This window comes from Eutrigla gurnardus, assembly GCF_963514095.1.
Source record: "Eutrigla gurnardus genome assembly, chromosome: 14".
Classification (NCBI taxonomy): domain Eukaryota; kingdom Metazoa; phylum Chordata; class Actinopteri; order Perciformes; family Triglidae; genus Eutrigla; species Eutrigla gurnardus.
This window is the reverse complement of record NC_139937.1, coordinates 11,587,656-11,611,398: the sequence shown is the minus strand read 5'-3', so window position 1 is coordinate 11,611,398 and position 23,743 is coordinate 11,587,656. Positions and strand designations below refer to the sequence as shown.

Below are 23,743 nucleotides of genomic sequence, written 5' to 3'. Positions count from 1 at the left end.
ACAAATCAACACGCAAATGAAGAACATTAAAAGTGTGTACTATGGAAAGTTATTTTCTTGATTGTTTCAACCTTCTTGGTGCATGGGTTTGTCATATTGAAGGTTTATATATCAAATGCCTCCATGTTTTAATTCAGTGAACACAGCATAGGCATATCTAGCCTGTTTTTAGGGGTGCATCCCCCCCCCAACAGCATCATGGTATGGTATGATTCACATTCAGAACAATATTTAGGATCATTGGGTGCAGCGCTCCTAAAGCTCTGTTCCTAGAACCGCCCTGGAACACAGGCATAAGTTTGAGTAGGAAAACACTGAGAGGAAGAACTCCAAGTATGACCACCTGGTGGAGGAGTGTTGCTGCCAGGGGTGGAGCTCCCGGTGCTATCTGGTGGAAGTGGGATGTAGGCTTCACAGGCACGTCCTTCAGCAAAGTGGCCAGTCTCCTGCATGACAGCCATCAGGAGTGCGGCTCAGGCAGCGTAAAGATCCTCGAGGCTACTGGGAATAGGGGCACATCCTAAGCTTCATCAATTAGATAAATACAAATTCAAATAAAAACTCCAACAGCAGCAATTTTAAAGAAAATTTTTATTTGGCACAACACAAAAGTGCTTTACGATAACACTGCCCATGACTAGTTTGGCATGAAAACACCCTTATGGTTCAATTGTTGGTCTCGTTCGTTAAACCTCGGAATAAAACCTCTCCTTAAAAGTGTGTAAAAATGTCACTCAATTTTCTTTCTTTATTGCTCACTCAGGCACCTCGAAACTTAGAATACATATAATTTGCATATAATTCAATATTTGTGCAAATGTTTTGGATTAAAGTTCATTGTTCATTGTATTAAAGAACTGAAGACGGGAGGCACAACTCCACTTAGTTTCATCACTGCAATGAATTTGAAACAACCATTTTAGCATGTTAGGTATACTTAAAAGATCATTTCTAGATGCATTTATTGGTTTGCAGTCTAGACTAAATGGAACCGCTGGGGTTGTACATGTATACCAGAGGACATCTGAATAATTACAGAATCCTATAAACCACAGAATTATCTTATATAAATATGCTGGTTTTCTATCAAAGTACAAAGTACAAAAACACAGGTCCATCGCTTCTCTTGAAATCAATAACTTATCCCTACAAATTGCATTTTTATTGTTATTGCAGACAAACCCCCCAGCTCATAATTTCACATTGTTTGGTCAGATACACACGTCATTGTCAGAACAGTTGAAAGCATCCAACAGATACATTTTCCCATTTTTCTTATAAAAAAAGAACACGAGTGAAAATAAAGAATCTTTGGTAGCTAAGCAAAAATAGAATAATAATGTCTATGTATATAAAATGCATTGAAATACAAAGTAACAAGAAGTAAACGGCTACAGCAAAAGGCTGACAAGGCAGAGAAATCCAGCTTTGACTTAATAAGGAACTGCGTATACAAAAAAAAAGACATTTTTATATTTAATATCACAAAAAGATCATAAATTACTTCATAATGCATCAGTCTTTGGATGGCATCCTAATGCCTTGATGCGATGCAAAGAGAACCACTGAGGTATTTCATCTTGATTACGTCCAGCATCATGCTGGACGACAGGAGAGACATAAAAGTGCATAAGAATTAAACTCATGCCTGCTCCTGGTCTACAGCAAACACTGGACTTCTTCATTCCAAAATGCTGTTCCCTTCCATCAAGTGCCCTTATTCACATTCCTGTCATCAGGTAGTAATTTTCTCCTATATTTGGTGCATTGTTTTGTATTCTTCTCAAATGTGCTCCTCCCGTTGCCGCTCCTTCTACACAATGCAAGGAAGCAGAGGGGTGAAGCAGCACTGTCCTTAATACAGTATGTGAAGAAAGGAAGAGAGCAAGGACACGTGGAAGGCAAAAAAATCACCAAAATCTTTGGATTGGAACACGTCCGCCGTGTCTACTTGGTGGTTATCATTCAACTTGGTAGAGAGAAAAAAAATACATTAACAATAATAGTGTTAAAAAAAACATTTTTTCCAACATACACCCATCATTCATGTCAAAAAAAGAAATGTAATTGTTTTCTGTAAAAAATAAAACAGTCACAGCAGCAATGATACGCCATCCCTCTTCTGGTCACATGTTCACCTGGTCACCTGATCCGGCTGAGATTACATCCACCAATCAGTGATCAGTTTGAGATTCTTCACTTTGTAAACGTTGAGAGAAATACTGCATTCACGTCATATGGGAACAACAACAAGACGCTTCCAGACGTTCGAACACAAGGGGGATGTTGCAGCCTCTTAATAGCATGGTCGGACAATTCTGGGGATGTTGCAACTTTTTCACATTCAACATATACACACCGCAGCTTTGCACTACCGTTGATATTTAGGAGTTGCAATTATGAATTGCTGAAAGTGACAGAATAAAAATGTCTTCCGTTGAAATAGATAAATACATTAATAATGTGTGAAGACTATGAGGAAATCCTTCCCACTTGAGATGAGTGCAACAAGAGAAAGAGAGCAGCGTTTTGCTGTTAAGCCCTTTCTGCACCCTGAAATCGATATTGTGGCTGTTCCTAAGAGAGACTCGCGAGATAAGCCAACGCTTTGCCCTCAGAGCTAAGAACTTTGAAGCTGTGGCATCTTTAAAAAGACGCAGGATAAATCATTGTTTGTTTTTTATGCTAAAATGGCTTGCCTTACCTATTCATGTGATTTACAGAACATGAATAGTGATGGCGGTAGCCTCTCTCAGCATCTTTTAGGATTAAGAATGTAATCCTCGATAGTGGAAACAGCGTGACAGGGCGCTGGCCTTTTCATATTGAACTTGAACTTGAAGATATGTGGGAGTTTTTTCTTCCCTAGTGGGGGCAATACGTAGATCTGTTGCTAATCAGAATGTACATTTCTTCGAGACACGACGATGCTCTGGAGGTAAAATATTTGTACTAGTCAAGTTAAACCCCAATGGGTGGAAATACAAAAAAGTTTTCTTTGGCTGAATTGTTAAGCCCAGTGAAAATGACGTGAGTAAGAGGTAGCTAATATTACAAAGCCTAGCACTCTTGCTGCCAACTGCGATATATATTTAATCTTGCCATACTGAGTAATCAGCTAGCTAGTGAGTTTACAATAGCCGATCTTCAGCTAAATGTATTCCAGGTACACCAAGAGCCTGAATACTGTGGTCATGAATGAGCAGAAAGAAAAATCATCAGCCCCTGTCATCTATATGCTCCTGCCATTCAAGTTTGAAAAGAAACACTGCTTCTTTGCCCATTTCGGTTGAACTCAACCAATTTTGCCTCCAGAGCTGCTCGGCATCTGAAAAAAATTTGTGTGACAACAAGATTTGAGGGAAAACACCCATAAAAGAGAGTTCTGTAAGTCATACATCCAGCACCATATCGTAGTGTTCCTTCTTCCTCTTACCGCACTTATTTATGAGCACGGTGTACAACGTCAACAGAACGACCCAGTAACTGGCATAGACAACCGCCCCTATGACCAGAACCAGCTTTTCGGATTCAGGGAAGGGTTTTCTAGTCTGCAGGATGACCGTGTAGATAATCCCAATGAAGAGGATGGTGAACCAGACGGATATGGGAACCAGACCGATGAAGTTCGTCACCACCGTTTTCCTCCCAGACGTCCCCCACCCGGACTTGTTGATGGTCGCTATTGCAAACATTTTGGCCGGCAACAGGCTCGACATGTACAGTACGGAGTAGAAGGACATGAACACCATGACGATGTTGCCTCTGAGGCAGCTGGCGAACGAAGCCTTGATCAGCGCCACCGCCTGCACAATGAGCAGAAACAACAGAATATTCCACAGCCTTCCTTGGTAGAAGAGTTGGATGGCGGTGGCGATGAGGAAAAACGGGAAGAAGCCTGTGATCACGGCCTCATACGTCATCCACAGATGGTGCTTGTGGAACCACATGGAGTTGTACAGCCACTCTCTGAAATAGGACTTGCTCCATCGAGTCTGCTGATTGAGCCACCGCAGGTATGTGATCGGCGTCTCAGTGAGGCACTTTGACCGAGCGGTGTATTTGGTCGCGTACCCGAGGCTCAGGACTCTGTTGGTGAGGTGGCGGTCATCCCCAAAACTGCAGTGGGAACCCATGAAAGTCTGATTGTACCAGTCTTCGAGGAACTCATGCAGGAGGGAGTTCCGGTACATTCCCAAAGGCCCGCTGATGCACTGCACACAACCAAAGTAAGACTGGCAGGCCCGCTCAATGTTGAAGGCCATCCAGTACCGCACACTGCTCAGGAAGGAGATCCAGGACTCATATTTGTTCAGGATCTAGGGTGGCAAAAAATAAAAGGTTGGAGGTTCAGCGAAAAAGAAAAAAAAAACATAATTGATACTCTTTGTTAATGTGTCACTTGCAAGGAATATGAAAAGGATTCTAAGTTTTATAACTAACCTGCACATCTCCTCCAACGCCTCCCACCATCATGTCTTCTTCTAGAACCTTCACCATCTCCACCGATGACGCCGGGTCCAACATCGTGTCAGAATCACACACCTGAGTAAAACCCAGAACATAGACAGTGAGTTACCCGTGTTTCAGGGCCCAAGATCATCTGTTACTGTTGTGTAAAAAGGCACACGGCTTGGAGAGTTTTTCTTTATCTAAATCAAGTAATGTAACGTAATCTCATTGGGGCAAGCTGGCAGCGTTTCTTTTTGATTCTCTTTTTCTTCTATAAATGGTAATGGTTTCCTTTGTAACAAAATCAGCTGATGAAAACAAACCCGGAGCCCAATTCCTATTAACAGAACACATCTGCTGGAAGCCGAGCCTGATGATAGTAAAAAGGCATGCAACACTGTCCCTCCTTTGTTGAAGAGTACTGGCATGATTCCTGGCAGCGTTGCAGTAAGTTCTTTTGAAATCTCTGTAAAACAAACCTGGCAGGCTGCATCCACCTGCAGGTGTTAGACAGCACCGAGGTGTTCGGCTTCAACTCCCATTTTTTGGGGATTGCAAACTCATAAAAAAATTATTGTAATGATAATAGAGTAAAGAGGGATCTGTTCAGTTTTACTCAATTCATTTTTTTTTCTTTTGCAATACCAGCTGACTATTAGAAAGCAAATATGAAGGGATTATACTTGGTGTTTTGGCCAAACTATGGAAGTTACACAGTCTCACTTGGGTTGAATAGAACTATGCTCTCGGTTCACAACCAGAATATTTATCTCTACTACAGCCCATATTTATTTGAACATTGACAGGGTGCAGGATGCAAACAGGCTTCCATCAGGTTGTATGTTGCCAGCTTGGCACTGTTGTTAATGCGTTTAGCTCCTGTTTGTATTTTAAGCCACATCACCACACAATGTTAGCATTATTAGACCGTAGGAGCCCGCCAAACACCCCTTGGGAACTGGCTTTCCCAAAGACATAATTAAAGTGTCGTTAACATACATGGGTCACTCTTAATCATGTTCAACTTTCAGCTATTTTTAGATTGTTTGCCAGCAAACACATCCATACCAAATGTTACCTTTTCTTTGACAGTGTTCGGGGCCCTGACTCTTGAATACCACTCGTGTAGATGATGTAACACTCAGCTCTGTGAAACAGATCTGTTAGACATAAGCTACCGCTGCCCTTCTTCACGCTACACTTCCCAACCACGATGCACACAGCCACCGTCCGTCTACAGTAAAAAGCAATACAAAAGACTCTTTGTGGACCCCATGTTTGGTTTGGCAGAGCCCCTCCGCCTCCTTCACTCTTTCTCCATCTCTCTTTCTCTTCCCTTTCACTGATGTCAGCTGTCCTTGTTTTACATCTACAGAGATTTACACACAGACCACACATACAACTGAATATGACAAACGTGTCCAATTTGTACTATTTCACTTCTTGTCGGCGCATTCTTTTTGTCCCTCCCATTTTAGTTGTAATTTCTTTTCATTTAAACCCATCTATTAATATTTACATTTTCATTTAGGTCATTTAGCAGACGCTTTTGTCCAAAGCGACTTACAATAAGTACATTTGTCAAAAGAAGGAAACAAAGAAACCACAACGTACCATTGCTGATAAAGTAAGAGCTAAAAATATATACATTTCTAGTTTCGCTGATGTACCTGCACATAGTCCATGCTCCTGCCCAGTGCTTTGAAGGCTGTGTACATGACCTCTCTCTTCCCTCCCCACTTCTGCATGATGCACACACACTTGTTGTTCAGGACCAGCCTGGAGACCTGCTGGATGCTCTCGGCGTAGCTCTCGTCCGTCTCCTCGGCCCCTCTGCTGTGAAAGTTACTCCGCCACACGTACGTGGCCGACTTGTCCCATCCCATGACCTCTTTGAAAATATCCATCATGTACAGGTCGTCGTCATTGTTCCCGTCGATCACCATGATCACTTTGATCCCCGGGTATGTCAGCCTCTTCACCGACACCAGGCACTTCCTCAGGTAGTTGGGGTCCTCTTGATACGCCGCGATGCACAGCGCCAGGGTTTTATTCAGTTTGATCGGCGTCTCGAGGGACCGCCGCATGTTTCGGTGTTCTAAGAGCGCGAAGAGGCTCTGGATGACGAGGTGGACGACCAAGATGGCGCCGTACAGGCCGAAGGATAGGTGATTGCGTGCCGTGGTGAAGAACTGGTAGCCCATGATGTAGGCCGTGGAGATGCCCACCAAGAGGGACACGCCGAACATGGTGGTCCCAAATATCCGCAGGTAGGTGAGGGCTCTCTGACACTTCATCTAGGAACAGAATGTGGACACGGGTTACATTTAGTCAGTGTAGTACAAAAAACATATTCTAGTGTATGAATGACAAGCCAAAATGCTATGGGATGAAGCTGTTTTACTACTTTAAGTATTTTTTTACGCAGCATACATAGAAAACACGTCCATACCAGCAGTAGAATTTATTAGGCTTTAATAATATGCAACTCTTCTACAGCACACTCAACCTTGTTTGATTATAACAAGCCCAGGTGGAGAAAGCAGTAAAGTTTCTCCTCCTGTCCCCCTCTCCTTCCCTCTACACCTCCCCACAATCCCTGTCTAAATGTCAGACATTTGTGAGTAGCCGATTGTTCCAGCTCCCCCGTTAGTGTGGGTGGGCGCACGTTACAAGATTTCTTGACCCAATTAAGCAACAGGCTGGCTGGCCCTGCCAAGTGTTCTGAGTGCTTTCTAAATGAGACAAACTATTATGATTTTTTTTTTCTGGTTCAAAAAGATTTTCAGACAAGGACAGACCATGGGAGTTTATTCTGTGTGGGGCTTTATTTCATGTGGGCACTGGCGAAGGACATTCCCTGCCTTTCTGTCTAATCTCTGCTCAAACTCTTCTGCTCAAAATCCCGAAGTTTGTTTCCAGCTCTTATTACGTTGCTACCGCCATCTGTTTGGCAGACCAGCGGAGACCCACTCAGCGTGGCTCAGCTCGGCTCAACGCAGAGCGGACCACCCTGTGATGTCATCTGTTTATATCTCCGTGGGAAGAAGAAGACAAGAGCCTTTTAGATGTTTTAATGCTGCATGTGTGCTTCTTCACCTCCTCGCCTTCCTGTAGCAAGAGCATCGTGTCTCGGATTAAATAGACGCGGAAATAAAAACGTCATTTTGATACTTTGAGCTGCATTCTAAAGATTTTAAACTCCCTTTTTTTGGGGGGGGGCATTACATGTAAGTTACACGTGTAAGTTTAGTCAAGGAAAGCAAATAACGTAAATCAGGATGAGCAATAAAATCATCAACAGAGAGAGTACACACAGCCTAGCAATGTTTGTGATTTGGCAAGAGTCCTTCACACCACACCTAAGACAGATGGAGGGAGGGAGCACAGAAGACAGTAGACAGAAGGGGAGAGGGGCGGACGACGTCAAAGAGAAAGAAGTAAAGACATGAAAAGAGGAGTGGAAGCAGAAAAGGAGAATGATTTCTAGAGAGACTGCAAGAGAAAGACAAAGGAAGAGATATTGAGAAATTAGCAGAGAGAGAGAGAGAGAGAGAGAGAGAGGAGTATGCACACACCCCTTGGCTCAGACATAAAGCCTTGTTCATTTGATCGCTGGATGGGAAGGCCACAACCAGTGTAGCAGGCCTCCTCTGGCACGTGGCAAGGCTCTTAACGTCAGCCGCTCATTTACAAGACCCCTGACACACACTATACACACACAACGCAAACTCATATGCACACAAATGCACATATAAAACCTCATTACACCAGGGAAGAGAGAGGGAGAGGAGTGTGTGTGTGTGTGTCTGTAAAAACACACATTTTTAATTGCGTTAAACTGAGCGTGGGTTTCACCTTAGACCTCCTTTAGTTTGTGCGCGTACTGCATGTGTGTGTAATGTTTCACAACTATATAAGGTAGTGCAGAACAAACTCTCCCAGCATCAACTTCTGATGAACTCAGTCACTTCTCAGGAGAAATGATCTGAAATGATTTGTCAATGTTTGGATTATATATTAAAAGAAATGAAGACAAGAAGTCATCACAACTCTTTTGATAAAAAACCTCCATGGCCAGGGAAGACACATTCACACCTACTGTTACAGTCACAGTTACACAATTCACCGAACCCGCACGTGTTTGGGCTGCGGGAGGAAATGGGAGATCTCGGAGGAAACCTTACTGCGGACACATGGAGCACATGCAGCGTTCACACGCCGTTTGTTGCTTTATGACTGCTTGTTTATTTATGATCTGCACTTAACTGACATGAAATGCTTGCTTCTGGTTAAAGGTTTGTGGTGGAGAGTACGAAACCAAACTGTGACACACATGTAAAGCTTTGCCTCTGAATGCTGTCCAACGCATTGAAGTGTTTGAGTCGCAGCTCAGACATTGCCAGTCATCGGGGTGCTTTGCTCTTCGTAGCGTCTCATGCACCTTCGTGGGCGTGGGATCCAATGCAAAGGTCAAGACTAACAATTAGCTCAGACTGCAGGAAGATTAACTGCAGACTGAAAACGTCAGTCATGGTGGCCGTCCGAACCGGCCCCAGCCCCTGAGACATAGAGCTTATAATCGTATCTGTATCTGTGACGGTGAAGGTGTCATTAACACATGTGGATGTTGTCACTTAGGAGTAGTGTGTACGTGGCTCTACACAGGTCAGTATATGGTGTGTGTGTGTGTGTGTGTGTGTGTGTGTGTGTGTGTGTGCGCGCGGGTTGAAGGTGTCATTAGGAAGTGTGGATGATATCACCCCAGCTTTTTGTTTGTTTTTGTATCTTGGCACATGTGAGTGATAGACCCCCATCACTATCTGTGTGTGTGTGTGTGTGTGTGTGTGTGTGTGTGTGTGTGTGTTTGACCCTATGGTGACCTTGGGTTGGATGCTTTAATAGTCTCACTCTAACGTCATTAACGGTCTCTTGAGTTAAATTCCCACCGGCTCTGTTTCAGAGATCATTTTACAAAAATGTCTATCTCCCATGGATGGGGACTAGATGGTTGTTTAGCAGAGAGGAACTGATGAATGAATGAATGAGTGAATGAGTTGTCTCTAATCGGCTAATATACCCTTTCAATGCCATGAAATCATCTGAAATGAAGTCTTTTTAACCAGTTAGAACACAATATTGTTCATAACCTATCCATTTGATTTCTATTTAATCTTTGAAATGTTAATGTTTAATTGGGTTTGTGGTTTGACAGCGAATTGAGTGTCAGATTAAGTATATCTGCTTCCATGGAACCTACATGGACCCATTAGGCTTCTTTAAGGGATAGAGTATAGAGTATCACCATATGCTGCACTAATAACCCTTGTGAATGTTATTTCACAGTGAGCAAAATTATATATGTGACTTGTCTGGGGTAAATGTGAGTGCCATTAAGTATCGCTGCTGCAGCTGAGCACTACGCTGAGCACAAATACATGAGCTAAGCAAAAAAAGCCTCTGAGTGTGTGTGTGTGTGTGTGTGTGTGTGTGTGTGTGTGTGTGTGTGTGTGTGTGTGTGTGTGTGTGTGTGCTGCAGAGAGGACGAGATGGTTTGACTAAACTCATAGGAGAGCAGTGAATCCCTGTCAGCAGGGTCCCACTTCCAAGGCCTGTGAAGGAACCTAAATATAATAAGGCTTGCCAGACTGTGTGCACAATGCACATGAATGTGTGTGTGTGTGTGTGTGTATGTGTGTGTGTGTGTGTGTGTGTGTGTGTGTGTGTGTGTGTGTGTGTGTGTGTGTGTGTGTGTGTGTGTGTGTGTGTGTGTGTGTGTGTGCGTTTGTGCCTTTATACAGTATGTGTAGAATGTGTGTGCTTCTTTACTGCGTTCTCTGTACAGGCTGTATAAATCTGAACCTGAGCCAAAAAAGACAGCCTGCCGGTCCGTGTGGAGCTGAGACAACATAAAGCTTACATCTTTATAATATTGTGAGTCGGTAGTCGCTGACAAGAAGTGTAACCTTCATAAATCAGGGGCTCTGGCCAGATCAGTGCTGTTCACATAAAACTTTAATGATGCTTTGAAGAATGGGCCAGCTCACACCTGTGGAGGGTATATACGTGAGGAAAGAAATACACTGAAGGCATAGCAAGCTACAATATATGGTATACAGGCTAAAATAATATATTAATTATATTTATGGTCTGATAAAAGCCTCTTATCTATCCATTGAAGAAATATTGGGTAATGTATATTCTATCACCAAGACAGCATTGGAAAACCAAGAGCTGCTGAAGTCATACACACCTTTGACCTCTCAAATCCACGATGTTCTGCCAACAAAAAGTGTGTGTGTGTGTGTGTGTGTGTGTGTGTGTGTGTGTGTGTGTGTGTGTGTGTGTGTGTGTGTGTGTGTGTGTGTGTGTGTGTGTGTGTGTGTGTAAACTGGGCAGGGCTGGAACAGGCCAGGATGCATTTTAAAGGCATTAAATGTAAAGATGGCCCTTGTGACAGTTGCAGCAGGATGCAGGAAAAGGCTCACATGTTTCTAAGCAGATGATGAAGCAGAGGAGAGGGAGCGGCTGGGAAAGACTCCAGAGTTTGTCTGTGGACACACTCAACACCCTCAAGGCTGGCTGGACACTTCTGTTTCCTGCCGTCTGATTTACGGTCTCGTGGAAATGTGTTTTTTTCATTTAGGATTTGTGTAAAATAATCTTTGAGACGTATATTTATATTCGGACGTAAAATCAACAGCTGTCATGACCCTCCTCACTCCTCCTCAGTCTCCCACCCACAAAACTCCTGTGTGGTCACTGTGTGCTGTTGTTGTGGGAGCGTTGTCATTATAACCCGGACTAAACAGTATCGCCAACTACACTATGCTGCTCTTCCGACTGGCAGGTGGACAGGGTACACAACTGGCTACGGTACAATGTTACAACATAGCGGGGGAGTTGACTCTCCCTTTATTTCCCCACCTTCCGTGTCATATTAGAATCACGTGTGATATTAAAATCATGTGTGATATTAGAATCATGTGTGATAAGGCTGTAACTGGCAAAGGCACATAGGTTGCAACATCAGAGAAGACTGCTCTGCATTAATCTCTATAAATCAGTTTCATTGATGTGCTTCATCTCAGTGTTTTACTGCTACAGTCGGGGGTTGCATCATTTGAGTTCAATTCAATTGAAAAGTGTTGAAACTTTGTAATAAATCCACTCTCAATTTCAAAGACAAACTATGCTCTTCGACTCATTGCTAACTTTCTTTTTTCTTTTGTAAATGAGCAGGAGTAAGCAATGTGATGCGACTGTGTACTACAGAGAGGAAGATGGAGAGAGGAAGAGCAGCTGACAACGAAGGAAGACTGCAGTATTCAGTAAGAAAAGAGAAAAGGTGGGTTGGAAGGAAGTGAGACAGTGTGAGAGGGAGAGATGGCAGATACCAAAGGAAGGAAGGGGGAGAGACTGCAGGCATGGTGGTGGAATTGAATCAGTTCACCACCAACTGGACTTACACCACTCTGGCAGCCTCCAAGATTTTCAGCCAAATTAAAATATTCGAGAATGCCTAACTCTAAAATCCATCCTCCGTCTGATTATTTGTTTGCTTTTCTTCCCTATAAAGTGCATTTTCACAGCAAAGGTGATTTCTAACTGTTGAACTGTATGAAAAAAAAGCTTCTGTATGGTTTCTCCCGCTCCCGAAGGCCAAGAAATCTCTGCCGTTGATCCAACACGTTCCTTTATCTGACTTCAGACGGTTATCAACAGTGCTCTAAAATAACTGGCTTCCTCCCCACATAGTGCTATTCTAGCACTTCCTATAATCACAGTTAATTACAGCTGAGAGATAACCTAACAGACAGAAACCCATAGTAGCCTGAAAGAAAGTACGGATGTAACTGTAACAGCTTTATTATAAAACACAAGTTGCCTCCTGGGTTGCTGTCCCGTAACTCCTGGACCTATGCATTAACACTAGCCCTCGCTGTGAGACCCTGTGACTGAGAGGTGATGGGAATCTAACTCAGAACCTCATCGACAAATTGGCATAATGTGGCATTAATGCAGAATAGATGAGGTAGGTGGAGTTTTGTGTTTGAGGGGGGATGCACACATGCCCTCTATCCTAACTTCAGTAGTTAGACATGGCCAGCCCCTGAGGTCCTGTACGCTGAAGGACCCATGCTGTGAGCAGTAATGGCACGTGGGCCTTGCTGTGAGCCCTAATGGAGACCAGCCATGGAACGGCTTCCTCTGTTAAGTAGTAAACTTCTCAGTGCCCTGTGTGGAAGAACATCCTGTAGCAATGATGAGTCTACAGTGAACTGAGTCACCTATTGAAGAGAGCAAAAAAAAGTTACTCTGGCGTCACCAACTATAGTATGGCAGGCTTCACGGACTGGACGGCCCACATCGCTGCACATAAGAATTAAATCTCTGTTTAAGTGCTTAATGTTCCACTAACAGGCACCAGGGATGGATCGCCGTCCTCACTGCAGCAGACTGGGCCAAACGCTCGGCAGAGGTACTCCCTGGAGGGCTAAGATTAGGGGTAGTATATTGGTCTTAGTCTGGATGCATGTGTGCATTGACAGAGGGTCCACTCATGCGCTGATTATACAAAGCACTTGTGCCCTGAAACTGTCATTTTTCAAATGTAAGTTAGACTAATACTGATTAGTGTGGCAGCTACTGTAGGAGGCTCTCCAGGAGAACGGCGATGCAGGACATATTTCTAAACAATGCACAGCAGAAGAGCTGCTAACGTAAAAAAGATGTGGTGGATAAACTCTATCTCGTTTCAAATACTGTCGGGGGAAAAAAACGACAGCTTTGAGTTCCTCCGCCCCGAGGAACTCTCACACAGATTATGATAAAACTGACAGTGGATTAAATGCCCCATCATTTCTATCACAGTTTGCACAGTGTGAATACTGCGTGATAAAAAGATAGAAGAATGCAGATTGCATGTGTAGGATATTAATTCTATACTGTACATTATAGATCAACGTCAGGAAAGATTAGACAGATGGGCATTCCCACAGATGTGTGGGTTTTACATGAGCCTGTTGTGGTATCTACACTCTGTGAGGTCAATGTGGGCGGAGGACGAGAGTATGCCAGATGTTTATTTGTATCAGTGTATTTGTGTAGGGATTAATGTGTGACAACCAGCAAGAAGTGTGCAACCATTGTAACCTAAGGTCACTGTGTTAAGGTGGCATTCCTATAAGCTACTGTCCAAAACCTGAAGGCCATTCAGTGTCCATGTGTGCGCAAATAGCAGTCTTTCTCATTTGCCATCAAATTACGCGCTCAACCACGCGGTATCCGATGCCGACCCTCCCATTGGCTCGCAAACCTCAATGAGTGACGTACGGCTTGCGACGTCATCAATTCGACGGATCCTCCTGCTTACGGTAACTGGCTCAGAGGAGACTGCGTAGTCTTGTATGACGAGAAGACCGATTAGGGCGGATATGTTTCGCACATTTTCACATCTGGCACTGCTACGCAAACAGGAATGCAGATGTTCGTGCTAGTTTTTTTTTCTCTCACTTTAACTATAATACTATAATTTTGAAGGAAGAAAAAATACGCTTTTTCAACCTAAAACCTCTCAGAGACGTTGAGACGCTTGAATAATAATAATAAACTACTGTAGTGACAGCTGGCATGCCTCCAACTTAAATCACTCCTTTCATTGAGATGAAATACTTAACAACATCCTTAGAATTTTAAATTATGAAAGCAATATCTGACACAGAGTTTAGGGGATCAACGTCTCCAAACGACAAAATTAATATGACAGGTTTCTGATGGAACATGCATCACTGTGTCAGCAAGCTGCGAGCTCACCGGACCAAATGATCACCGGCCGCCTACCTTGGAGCAGCTGTTGTCCTCTCGGTCGTCCTTGAAGGATGCGGTCAGCTGCGGCGGCTCTGGTGCCGCTCCACGGGGAGAAACAGTCTCGACAAAGTTTCAAAGGACACTTGTGTAGTAATGAGTCTCATGAATCCGCTGACATTGATCCTCATTAATAATAATAAAAAAATAAATTAAAAAAAAGTTTGACTTACGTTCCTCTAAGTTTGCTCAGCTGGATGCTCAGAGGGTTCACGACTGCGTGTACTCACCAGCGTCTAGCATTCTGTCTGGAGTCATTAACTACACACCGCATGTTTCTTGGGTGTACAAACACAGACATCATGCCGGTCGACTCTGGCATCATTCATATACAAAAAAAAGAAGCATAAATTAAGAGTATAGGCTATGCAAAAAATATATAAATATTGTCCTCCATCAACTTCTGACAGTTTCATTCATACTTTAAAAGTTTTTAAACAAAAAATGCCATCAGCTGTGGCAGCGTCTATCATACTCAGGATTTAAAAAAAAAAAGTTTCCAGCAATGACTCTAATAGAATATCAAATAAAATATGATAACATCTGTATTTTGCTGTCTCGTGGGGCATGTAGGTAAGTATTTTCTATCGTTTCCCCGAGCATCCAGGTTACACAGAGCGCAGAGAAGTGGCCAAAAGTCTCTGCCTCCGCTGTCTAATTCCTTCCAGACGGCTGTGTGTGGAGCCTCCTTTATGACTGCTTCGGCCCCCAAACCTTTTACCGGGCTACAACAGATTGGCGTGTTGTTTTAATAAGAGGGGATGGTTTAGGGGTATAAGGAGGAGCGACGGAGAGGAGAGGAGAGAGAGAGAGAGAGAGAGAGAGAGAGAGAGAGAGAGAGAGAGAGAGAGAGAGAGAGAGAGAGAGAGAGAGAGAGAGAGAGAGAGTCAGTAACATTGGTTGTCCATGCCCCCATTCAAACCTGAGACATGAGCAAGATTATGGCATGTCCTGAAATGCAGTTAAACCTCCAAGTTTTGCCTTTAATTAGCCTCCCCCTCTACACACTACACAATGTGGAAAAACTAAGCACACAACGTCCACTACAACATGTATACTTATACATTGAACCACTTTAAATTGCCCGGTATTTAAAATAACGCATAGGATCAGAAATGTTAATCTAAGGAGGCGTTGCACACTGAGCGCACAAATGCACGTGTAAACTGGAGCTTGGATGTTATGGAATTTCAGTCATTTCATTGATTCACTAGAGCGCAGTTCCCAACTTTGACCAGCAGGCAGTGCTGTGCAATACGGAACCCAGAGTCTGGACTGTTCAGTGGCTCCTTCTGAAAGGCGACCGAGGGAATACCCAACCAAACTCAGCAGTGTCACTCTTTACCACCACGACGCAAAACGTGTTCTTCATCAGCTTCGCCTCTTCTGTTATACATGAAAAACACGAAAGTGAGGAGAAAAAGGGGTTGCATGTTGTCACTGTGATGAACATTTGGTGATTTGAAATCATTCGGATATCTGAAGGAATAAATTGTGAGCCTTTGTGAGCTGCAAAAAAACCCCCAAATCTCCATTTAAATGAATGCTGTTCATCCATCATCACAGGACAGTGACATACGTCTGAATCCACAAATATTGATTCTGTAGATTGTGTTATTTTCTGGATGGACTTTGAAGCCTATCTACTATGTACACAGAATTATTTTGGGAGGAATCTGTTAATGTAGCAACGAGCGTGAATTATTTTAATGCAATACTTTTACTGCCAGCTATACTTTTAATGCTTTATGCATGCATGAATTCTCTTGAGTCTGGTATAGATTTTGTTTATTCAACTGACTGATCTTGACAATATTGTCGTGACCCCATTTCTCGTAGTGTTCTCATATGTTATGCCAACTCTGGAATGTTTTCGCAAAGATCCAAGCTCACATGGAAAGCATCCTTTTTGTGAAACATCACAGTTCAGAACGTGCCGAGGTGATGAATAGAAAATGGGACCTGTGGTAGCGATCCCCCAGTAGACCTGCATTGTTTATGTGTGGCGCAGTAAAAATACACACTTCCCAAGCTCCCGTGGGCCTATTCCTGACTGCAGTCAGTTAGCGACATTATTGTCACAGGGGCCATATACTGTTTGGAGCCAAATGAGTCCTTTACTTTTCTTTTTGTTGTACAAGCTCATTTTCTCAAGTATTTATTTAAACAAGGAAATACACAATCACTTGCAGAGACCTAAAGGCTTCCTGGAAGAGAGTGTAGAGCTTAAGCAGTATAGAACAGAGCTGTCACTGGCATCACAGGAAACTATCAAAGTGAGTGCTAAAAGGTAGGCTACTTGTTTTCACAATGTTGTTGCACTGTAAAATTGGATCCACAGAAAAGCATTTTATTGGGCCTCTGTTGAACTAGCAGAAATACATCTAGTTCTACTTGGAGGACAGTAAGTAACAATTTAGTAAAGCATGAGTGCCTCTACGTGAGCTAAAGCATTTGGTTTCATTTCAAAAACTACAAGGACTGATGGAAGCAAATGGAAACATGATGTCAGTGCTGATAATTAACAATATCTCCCACACATTATGTACTAATAAAAGTGTTGTTTAACAGTTTAGTTTTCGATCAATTCAACAGAATGCACCAAATCCCGATTGTATGGTGTCCATATGGAAATACACCCATTCTACATGTTCTACGTCTACTTCTGTGAGACTCTACAGGCAGGAAACAGCAGCAGAGCATTGGGAATATATTGAGTAATTATTCTGGGAGGTATAGTTAGCCGGGAGCCTGTGTTCACCAAAACATGTCACACTGTTGATCGGAGGTATTGTTTTACTTTTGCCTGTCCAGTATGGCCGCCTGAGATTGAACACAAATCCCCCCCACACTGACACAACCCCCCCGAAATATCGCTTAAACATTTGAGGAGCAACTTTATGGTTAGAATATAACACGGTTGATTTATATCCCTGAGACACTGTTGCAGTATCAAGCTCAAAATCATCATCAGGAGCAGGTTACAAAGGTGGTAGAAAACCAAATATAACGCAGGCAACAAAGGGTTAATAACACGGAAGTGCCCGAGCCAATCAAAAGGCACGTCCGCACCGTACGCAGGCTAGAGACAGCATACGCTAGTCGGACGCTGGGTGACACTGTAGGGCGACGAGCAGCTGCCAACGGCCTTAAAACACGATGTAATATTGTCAGTTTAAACCGTTACATAGTTGTGTGCTAGAAACGCCCTGCTCACTGAATACTGTCGAGTGAAACCGTTACTTCCGCATTGGTGAGTTGAGGAAATAAATAATGCTAAGCTATTAGCAGACAATGCTAAGCCAGTAAGCTAGCAAAGTGTCAATCAATTAACTATCAATAACTGTGTAAAGACCTCAGCTCTCTATAGTAGTTATCAATTATATGCTTTTTGTGGCTGGTCAAGTCAAGTTTTTTAAAATGCTGAAGCAATATTTTTAACTTTTTTTTAAATTCATGGTAATTATAACCTAACATTTGAGGAGTTTACCTCATTGTAATAATATAATGATCTCTGATTTATAAATGTAATAATAGTGTGTGCAGAATAGTTAAGTGCAAAAAGTAATTTAATTTTAAAAATGTGTTTTATTTTGATATTGTGACAGTATTTCTATTTCTTGATGTTAAATTAATGAGCAGGGAGACAATCTACTAATGGTCATGTTCATAATGGCAGGTGAGGTGTGTTTTCGAGTTGATGGAAGTTGATGGCGAGCCAACCCGAGAGAGATCGATCCCTGGATTCTTGAATTGAAGATCCTTGAGCCAAGAACTGCCAAACGTTCCGTCTTCCTGCAGCGGCGCTAGGATAAAACCAAGGTTAGCTTCACACATACATGTACGCTTAGACTCTGACTTACAGTCCCATTTCACTGGACTTGGAAGAGACTATTTCCTGGTATACCTCTTCAAACTAATCCTCTGTGCCCGTGGAAGGACTGAGTCATGAACCATCACTGCTTTATAGTGCATTATTGTGCCGCATACAGTGATCTTGTAATGGCGGTTACCCTAAACAGTACCACTGTAAGGTTGGATTGATCTGTGATAGTCGTTACTGAGTATATGATAGGAAAAGTATTAAAAAATATGTTTTGATTGAACATTGTTAATAACCTTTCCTTGGATCCACATTTGGGAGATTATATATATTTTTTATTTCCAGAATCGAACAGATCACAATGTGCATCCAGTCAGACAGAAAAGTAATTTAAAAAGTTTAGTGGTTGAATACGACAAAACAGTTGTTGCTGAATGCACAATCTTTGTGCAATAAAGAGTATATTGTTGTTTATTAGGTTTGAACAGAACTTTTGATATTCTACAACTGAGCACTTTTTCTCTGGTGTGTTCATTCAATTCCAAATAGTCTTTTCTATGAGCATGGTGTCTTCTGATTCTAGTCCATGTAGGATCAATCTAGATTTAAAGCCTTCTTGTACTCCCACATTGTTATGAATATGGTCTCTTCAGTTAAATTAAACTTCTAAATATCGACAGTGATCCTGCTAGTATTTGTTCTCAAAATATTCAGTTAAAAAGTAGATGGATCCATATTTTAAGACAACAGTCCATCTTGTCTGTTTTTCCGATCACAGACATAACATGATTTCTTCTATGATCTCTTTGGGGAATCTATTCCATGCCACACAGGTTTGAGCATTTTATTGAAATGATTACGGCAGCAGAGTATTTAGCTCAAGACTTGTGATCCGAGAGATTTTGTATTTCCGAGGTATGAGGTTGGTGAAATTATTTATCATATGGAGATCTGATAAATATAGCTGAATGTGAGCTCATATGAAATACATATGAAGTTGATTTGTGAATGAAAAATCATTTAAAATCCCGGGAAAGTCTGATGATCTTTGTAGAACAAGGTTCAAAAGCAGGAGAGAAGGTGCTCCCCAACAAAGTCAGATCACACAGAATACATTTAGGTTTTTTAAACAGTAGTACATCTTGTTCACCCCTAACTGTGTTAATATGTGAAGCTGTACTAATAAGTCACAGCTTACACTTCCAATTCTAACCATTTCAGCTGTCTTTACCAAAATCGGCAGTATTGCACTGCTTTGGCTTCAGATGTGGGGATGAAAGGTTGCAGGTGTGTAATGGTGCTGAAAACACTGTAGCGAGCTGTCTTCTCTTGCTCCTCTTACCTGAATATTGTGTGTGTGTGTGTGTGTGTGTGTGTGTGTGTGTGTGTGTGTGTGTGTGTGTGTGTGTGTGTGTGTGTGTGTGTGTGTGTGTGTGTGTGTGTGTGTACAGTTTCACTCATCTCACAGTGACCTTTGAAAACCATATGTATCATCCCATCTCTCATCACTTTTTTGATGATACAGTGTTTGAATCAACCTTTTTGCTGACATACCCCCATCGCCCTGTCAGATGACTAAAGTATCATTGACACCACCTGTCACTGTCCAAATGTGTTCCTTTGAATGTATTTTAAACAGGATATTGTTATTATTTATGTTATTTAACACTTTGAACTCGTCATTAGTCGACTAGGTGATTAATAGCAAGATGGTTGCTGTGGAGGGCCGCCGGTCCTCCTGCAGCAGCGGCGACTCTCTGCTCTGATCTGAGCTAATCAGCTTTTCAGTTCCATCCTGTCTCATTCTCCTGCCCCTGTCTATCACCACATCCTCTTTCTGAAATGCCATCCGAGTTCAACAGTCAGTGTGGTTCTCTCCTGTTTGATTGGATTGGAAGCACATTTTAGTCTGCTGCTGGCCAGACTTACTAGCTCACAAGCAAGCTAGCACCTATGCTACCGACTAAGGCTGGCAACCTTAATTGATGACTCTAAATTGGTGCTAATAGAGATGTCAATGTGAGCATTAATGATCAGCCCTGTGATATCCTGGCGACCTGTCCAGGGTGTATCCTGCCCTCGCCCTATGTCAGCTGGGATCAACTCCAGCCCAACTTTGACCCTGAATCGGATAAGCAGTTATGAGTAATGGATGGATATTTAATTTATTATCAAGTAAATTGTTCTTGATTTTGTTTTATTGTATTGAGCGGTTTTTAGTCTATTTTCAGAATAATATCATGCTGATGAAAAGGTATGCATAACGTTTTAGGATTATAGCATCATAGATGACAGAGTAAATACAGTTATTTGGGTTAAGTTTATATTTATGTTTCATATTTCACTGTGACCTTTAAAATCAGTCTTGGTTTATTCTACTTTACACTTCATGACAGACAAATGACTGAGCAAAACCACACTTGATCTACAGCACAGTAATTGGTGTAATTAAATGGCATTCTTTAGACCTGCAGCTTATCTAATGGAGAGAGGAATTAGATACGGTATTACTTTAAGACACATTTACATAATCAGGGCCTGTTCTGAGCATGCAGCTTTAATGTGTCTAAAAGTTAACGTTACACTAACTCTTGTTCAACAGAAGAGAATGGAAGAAGACAATGTCTGTTGCGTTTAACTTGTTACTAGCTCTAATACAGTATTAAAAAGATGGAAGCACAAATATTTTGTATGCTTCTCCTAGGGGCTAAGCTCCCCCTGTCTTTAAATCCTAGTGACGTCTCTCGTGGGAGGTATATAAATCAGAGTTTAGTTTAACCACAGTCGCAAATCAGCTGTGTCTCAAGGCGTGGTTTTCAGCTCAAAGCGCAGTTTCTAGACTGCTCAATCAGAAAACCACCAAAAACAGGCTGCTGATTGGATGTTGACGTCGGGTCTTGTGACTGGAGGGATTATTTCAGAGACAAAATGCAGACACACGCACAAAATGGATTGGAGCTGGGCGTGACACACAGTATTATCCAAAACACACATATACATGCTCTCTCTCTCTCTCTCTCTCTCTCTCTCTCTCTCTCTCTCTCTCTCTCTCTCTCTCTCTCTCTCTCTCTCTCTCTCACACACACACACACACACACACACACACACACACACACACACACACACACACACACACACACACACACACACACACACACAAACACACGCACAGAGCAAGCTACATTGGTTTCCCTACTCTCCTCTCTGACATAAAGAGTTTTCCTCCAAGACTTTAGCTTCAATTGGTACCACATGCTCTTAAATACGTTGCAACCTTCAGTCTATGATTTCCTCACGTCTCTCTGGAGGGCTGTATGTTAAGCTGTGATTTTCCCAAATTTAGGAATATGGGGAATATGTTCTTTGCTGTCCTACCCAAAAATGCAATCAGTCAGAAGGAAATAATGCTATTTAGGCAGGGCAGAAGTCAAGCGGGAAATTGTTTAGAGTTTAAAATAACATGCTTTGCTCTCTTAGATTTCTGATATTCGCCCGTATCTTATCAGTTTAGAACCATTATATTATGTGCAAACACATTTCATCTTGGACAGGGAAATCCCTGGTATTCCCTGGTAGGTTGTAGTGTTACTGAGGGAATAGTGATTAGCATGTAAGGCAAAGGAAGAGTAAATATGCTTTCTGCAACCTTGAGTGATCCTGATGAGGCAGGAATGAAACCACACACATGCACATACATCCTTTAATCTCCCCAAATAGTCTGTCAGTTGAGGTGGGGCAGCGTTGGTAATGGATAGAAATAACCTTTGAACCCTAAGAGGGAAGCATCTTCCTCCTCCTTCCTCTGAGTTTCCACTAATGCCGTGGTGATCTATGGTCTGTGGATGGTAACTAGTCAGACAGACGACCAAGAGAGAGAGAGACTTTGAGGGAAAAAGAGCGAAAGAGATTGAAGATTGAAGCAGTAAAATGGTACTTGTGTTGATAACTCAGTGTGTGTTAGCACTCATTAGAGAGTTGTGGTAAGACATGAATGCCTCAGTGCAGGAGAGAGAGAGAGAGAGAGAGAGAGAGAGAGTGTGTGTGTGTGTGTGTGTGTGTGTGTGTGTGTGTGTGTGTGTTTGAGAGCCAGAGAGAGGATTCCCCACCCATCTTGTTGTGGTGTTGTAACCATGGTGATTTCTAAGACCAGACCACTGTGCAGAATTAAAGGAGTCATTTTTAAGTTTAACCAATAACTCTCTCCCTACACTTCCCTTTGTCTGTCTGTCTGTCTGTCTGTCTGTCTGTCTCTTCCTTTCTTTCTTTCTTTCTTTCTTTCTTTCTTTCTTTCTTTCTTTCTTTCTTTCTTTCCCCATAGTGTTTCCATACCCCCCCCCCCCCCCCCCCCCCATCTCCACCAGTGCCCCCTGTCTTCCTCAGTCTGACGTCTCAGCCTCTGCTGAGTATTATTTGAGGTCACACAGACCTCAGGGCCACAAGCTGTGAGGATTGCAGTCGACATGTATTCAATCATCATCCCCCCCTCACAGGACAATGAGGTGCATTTACAAACAGCTCCATATGTCTGCAACATGGCAGCACAGAGAGATTATAATACAGCAAACCAAAAAATACTTGCATGTTCCCCGATCCATGTGTCAAATGTGTGTGACAACAAGTGTATACTGTACTATGTGACAATCAGAATTCTGAGACAAGCTACTTAAAACCGTTTTCTCTATATATAATATATATTATATTATATGTGTGCCGGAACAAAATCAGATGATCCTCATGTTAAATATATTACTTAATACTCATATGGTTAACAGAATAATTGCCAACTCCAGTACACAACATGTAATATTAACATTCCTAACCAGCCAGTTGTTGTCTTCTGTGTATGAAATGCAGCTGAAAAGTAAAATCATAAACAAAATGCCAAACAGAAATCATTCGTCACTGTCTACCAGACTTCTGAAGAATCAGTTAAAAATCAGGTTTTCAACGATTCTCATAAAATAAGGAAAGTCATTAAGGTGATAAAACAATGTTCAGTCTTTTTGGCCATTACAGGGGATCCAAGGATCTCCAGGACAACAAAAAGAACATTAGGGTTAAGTAAATATATTTGTCTAATCTCATTTATATATTCGATTGAATTGTTTCAAGCACGCAGAGGGTGATGATGAGGTTTGGTTAGGATGTAATTAGTCTATACATGTTTATATATGCCATTTGCTGGGAGCAGAAGATGCTGTGATGTACGTGAAACACCACACTACCTAATCCACTACCACTACTAATCACATTTGGGTCTTCTTCCCCTTCCGACATGTACACATAATAAAAAATACCATAGTCAGTATTTTTTACCATGTAAATTTGAACTTTATATATTTCAGTGTCAAAACAAATGGTTTTGAAACATATTTCACAGTACAGTTTAGATTTAGATTCAGTTTAGGGTGAGTTTAGAGTGAGGACTATAGGTTGAGTTTTCATCATATTTATGCAATAACCACCAGAGCTTATTTCTGAATAACGACTGGTCTCCTTGACCAGCAATGATCATTTTCAGGACTGATTGAGATACAACGGTTCCCTGTGCACAGAACAGTGAATTGGCACTCAGTCCAAATGGCGTCCTGAGTAATAACC

At 42.2% G+C, this 23,743-nt stretch overlaps 2 protein-coding genes across 2 annotated transcripts in view; both read right to left on the bottom strand.

Annotated features, from left to right (window-relative positions):
• The window catches only part of atad2 (ATPase family AAA domain containing 2), a 255,552-nt gene that overhangs the window by 27,176 nt on the left and 204,633 nt on the right, over positions 1-23,743 (bottom strand). The window lies entirely within an intron of this gene.
• Positions 594-14,785, bottom strand: has2 (hyaluronan synthase 2). The gene is made up of 4 exons (XM_084027722.1): positions 14,296-14,785; positions 6,123-6,749; positions 4,444-4,545; positions 594-4,319 (listed from the first exon to the last, which is right to left on the bottom strand). The coding sequence occupies exons 2-4, from the start codon at positions 6,747-6,749 to the stop codon at positions 3,393-3,395; spliced, it is 1,656 nt and encodes a 551-aa protein (XP_083883848.1). The 5' UTR covers positions 14,296-14,785; the 3' UTR covers positions 594-3,392.